The sequence below is a fragment of the Silurus meridionalis genome, chromosome 14 (genome assembly GCF_014805685.1).
Source record: "Silurus meridionalis isolate SWU-2019-XX chromosome 14, ASM1480568v1, whole genome shotgun sequence".
Classification (NCBI taxonomy): domain Eukaryota; kingdom Metazoa; phylum Chordata; class Actinopteri; order Siluriformes; family Siluridae; genus Silurus; species Silurus meridionalis.
Window position 1 is genome coordinate 16795936 of NC_060897.1, and position 4056 is coordinate 16799991.

Genomic DNA, 4056 nt, shown 5'->3' on the forward strand with positions numbered 1-4056 from the left:
CTGCTGACAGAGAAAAATAATTTATTCTATGTGACAATTACAGGAAGAGACTTAATCTGTCACTTACGTCAGATAGCTCGAGTACTCTAGCCAGGCAATGCAGCAACGCTCCTCTCCTTTCCTACAGAAAAGTAAGTGATAATACACTAAAAGGGTAGATTTATTTCTATACAGACACCAAGATGAACTTTATTAAGCAGTAAAATATTTTGTGGGTAAAGAATATGTATGTCGGTAATTCTCTTACCAAGTTTCTCTCACACTCCGCTTTTAGATGCTCATACACCACAGCCTTACAACAGCTTCCAGAGGGAGACCATGGTGGCCGAATAAAGAGCCAGATGAAGGGATCGGCCAGAGGCGAGCGAACACGCTCAGCCAGGGTAAAGAATTTTGCAGCCATCCTGCCACAGAGATCAGCCCGGCCCTGGTCACTGAGCGAAGCTAAAGACAAACAAGGACAATCAGGCTGCTTTGATCAAGTTTAAATAGCTTGGTGACAATGAATGAAAGCTCATCAATCTAATCAATGGAACAAATAGATTCGATCACTCATCAATCTAGTAGCACATTCACATGCTTGAGTTAAAGTACTTACGTCCTTCATTGTACAAATATGCTATTCCAAGTTTTACTGCAGCTTCAAAGTTTCCTTTCTCTGCAGCCCTGGTGATAAGATCAAAGCCAACTTAACAAATGAAGACATGCAAAAAAAAAAAAAGGGCAAAATATATCCAAGAGAAAACTAATCCTTATCCTCATTAATAACAGTTACCTCTCAAAGAGCCACACAGTGTCCGGAGAAGGCCACCGGTCCTTAAAGCTGACCCGTGCCCAAATGCTCGAGTTGTTGTCAATGATATTACGGAGATGAGAGTGGACCTATGAGAAAGAACACAAACAAATATACAAAATATGTAAGGATGCAAGTAATGTCAATGAGAAGTCTTTTCTTTTTTTTTTTTTAACCAGATACTGATAAAATAAGCTTTATGTAAAAAAAAAAAGAGAACTAAAAATATTACTTATGCATGAAATATTTTTCTCAGAAGTAAGGTCAGGTGTGACTGGAAGTAACATGGCAATACTGAGCTTCAGAATAGCACAGATGGAACTACAGCAGTTAGTAGATAATATACAATGTGTTGTCAATATACATACGACTCAACACCAACTTTTGGACAAGCCATTTTTCTAAAGGATTCATACAAAATGCTAAATAGTGGCCAGTAAAAGAAATAAAACCCAGACTGAATAACTGATCCATCAAATTATTTTATTAATATTTAATGAATGGAATGGTCAGTCAGATGAGGATAGGTTCCTTTCTGAGTCTGGTTCCTCTCAATATTTAGACTCTAAATAATATAAACAGTTTGCTACAATGGCTTAAGTCTACAATCACCATGAACAGAGAGACATTCAAGTCTCCATCTGTAAATAGTTGGTAACTGCACAATGATGAACTATAACAAATGGACATTCGTTGCTGAGGACGGGTTCCCTTTTGATTCTGGTTCCTCTCAAATTTCTCAAACATTACATCTCAGGTTGTTTTTATTCTTGAAAATGCTGCCACTTAGAAGCTTATAGGGACTGATTTCTAATTTAAACTTTATATTTGTAATCTATTTAATTCTGTAAAGCTGCTTTTGGACAATGTCCATTATTAAAAACACTATACCAATAAGATTGAACTAAACAAGGATTTTGCTCACTAAGGCAGAATAAAATATAAAATTGTGCACAGAAACCTACAATATCACCACCCACACACAAACAAACCCAGGAGAGAGAGAGTGGGTACCAAGTCAGAGCAATTGATTTGGACTGCGGTGTGCTGTTATCTAGTCACACCCTCAAATATGATGTCTGGTGCACACAGTAGCTACAGACAGATAATCCAAGGCTACTCACAGATCTGATGGCGAGGAGGTCTTCAGCCGAGAGACACTGGAAGACACAAAGCAGCACCTCTTCAGGTAGAGACAGAAGGCCCAGAGAGGAGACCTGCTTTCGGACCCGCTTCCTCGCAGGCACTGAGGAACATTTATGGCATCGACAGTGTAGCACTAGAAAGAACAAGACAATGGAAAGTTCTTTAGTATATTCATGGTGGAGAAATGATGTTTAATACAGCTTAGGTGAATCAAAGAGCTTTTCTTCTCCTTCCTGCTCAGTTTTAAGCGTTTCTGATTTTCCATTCACCTCTTCATCAGATCTGGTTGTATATTAACTCCACAAATTATATAAACTAACAGCAGGACGGTTATAAATCATGAGGATTGTTTTATACATCTATTAAAGCTGATCACTGAGTCAATCAGGACACTGAATTAGCGTCCAGTTTTCCCTCCCGGACTGCAACTGTACACAACCTAACTGCTCTCAGGTACATAATAATGAGCACAGGAGTCAATTCCCCGGTTAGCAGCTTATAAATATATTATAGGAAATATTGATAAATGTATGAATATAATATTTCGCGTGTAAACCTTCATATGCGCTTTAAATACACGAGTTGGGGAGAAAAATCAGCAATTCAAAGAACAGTTTAGCATTTAATCCGTATAAAGTAAGTTTGCTAATATTGTTAGTTATTTGGTCTTCAACAGTTTAAATTGTTATCCAATGCCAAGCCAACAATGCTATACATCTTATTTCTATTATATTTACTATATTTATATATATATATATATATATATATATATATATATATATATATATATATATATAGATATATATATATATATAGATATATATATAGATAGATAGATAGATAGTGGTATTAACTTCCCATAAACCAGTAGGGTTACCCTAAAGCTAGCAAGCTCACCAACCGCTGCAGGAATCTACTCACCGCCCGCTTTCATTTCCAGAGCTCGGTCCACCGTCACACACACAACACTCTCCACAATCAATATATACAAAGATATAATCAGGTTTTGAATTATTTGAGGTAATTTTGTGCCACTTGTTTGATAAAAACAGAGGTAACTGCAGGACTGTTTCACTTCACACTCACTCTCACATTCACACCGCGCTGTGGTTCCTCCCCTAAACCTATTAGCACCGCCCGCGCGCACCAGTTTAAACGTCAACTTTGCTATCTGATTGGTCAAAAGATAACCCCACCCACACGCCGGTCAGCTACACGCTGATTTGTACGTCCCTAAAAGCTGACCCTATTGGTTTATTTTCTGAAAAACGAAATGCAGATCGCTGATTGGGCAGAATGATGCTTTTTCGAATTGTGTGTTTCCAGTCCTGAATTTAGGTTTCCACTATATCTGATTTTAGAAGTTATATATATATATAATTTAATTTGTACATAAATTATTAAACTGAATGATTGCGAGTAGGCATAAATATCCATTTGTTTATTATGAACAGGTCACATCTGGTCAGTTTCTGATCCAGTGACCAAGAGCTTTACACAGGTTGATGTTACATAAAGCTGACAGCTTCCAGACTTCGGTCTTCTAAACACAACTGATTTTAAAAAGGGCAGTGTATAATATATTATTATTATGAAACAGAAGAGTAATAGCAGAGCCTGGAAACTATTCCAGATATCCTACAGATTACCACTGCATGGCATAGTTTAAACTGCATCTACAGACTCAGTTAGCACTCTAGAATGCTACTGACACTTTATGCTTGACGCTTCAAACTGCTTCAGTGATATATTTAAAAAGTACAGGCCTGTAAACCACTGCCAAAAGAGACAAAAGGATTTGAGGCAACCGACATCCACAGAAAATCTGTGGTTACTTCTTCGAGATGTTTGGAACCACCTACCTGTAGATTTCCTTCTAAAACGGCACCTACAAGAATTTATGCTGGAGAAAGAGGTTGGCAAAACAGAATTGGGATCGACAGAGTTATGAGAAAAGTAGGCAGGAGTACAAGGAGATGCAGCAGCAGGTAAAGAGGGATGTTGCGAAAGCCAAGAAAAAGGCATATGAGAAATTGAACACTAAGGAAGGAGAAAAGGATTTAGCCAGGCAGAGGGACCGAGCTGGGAAGGATGTGCTGCAAGTTGGAGCAATAATA

The 4056-nt window shown here is 37.9% G+C and overlaps 1 protein-coding gene across 1 annotated transcript in view; it reads right to left on the reverse strand.

Moving 5' to 3' along the window:
- Positions 1 to 3050, reverse strand: part of ccnf (cyclin F) — a 12399-nt gene extending 9349 nt beyond the window's left edge. Inside the window, exons 1-6 of the mRNA XM_046865508.1 lie at positions 2861 to 3050; positions 1918 to 2072; positions 776 to 882; positions 599 to 666; positions 248 to 444; positions 68 to 121 (exon numbers count right to left, since the gene is read on the reverse strand). Of these exons, the coding sequence (XP_046721464.1) occupies positions 68 to 121; positions 248 to 444; positions 599 to 666; positions 776 to 882; positions 1918 to 2072; positions 2861 to 2873 (594 nt within the window). The 5' untranslated portion in view covers positions 2874 to 3050. The remainder of the gene's footprint in view (positions 1 to 67; positions 122 to 247; positions 445 to 598; positions 667 to 775; positions 883 to 1917; positions 2073 to 2860) is intronic.
- Positions 3051 to 4056: the final 1006 nt, after the last annotated feature.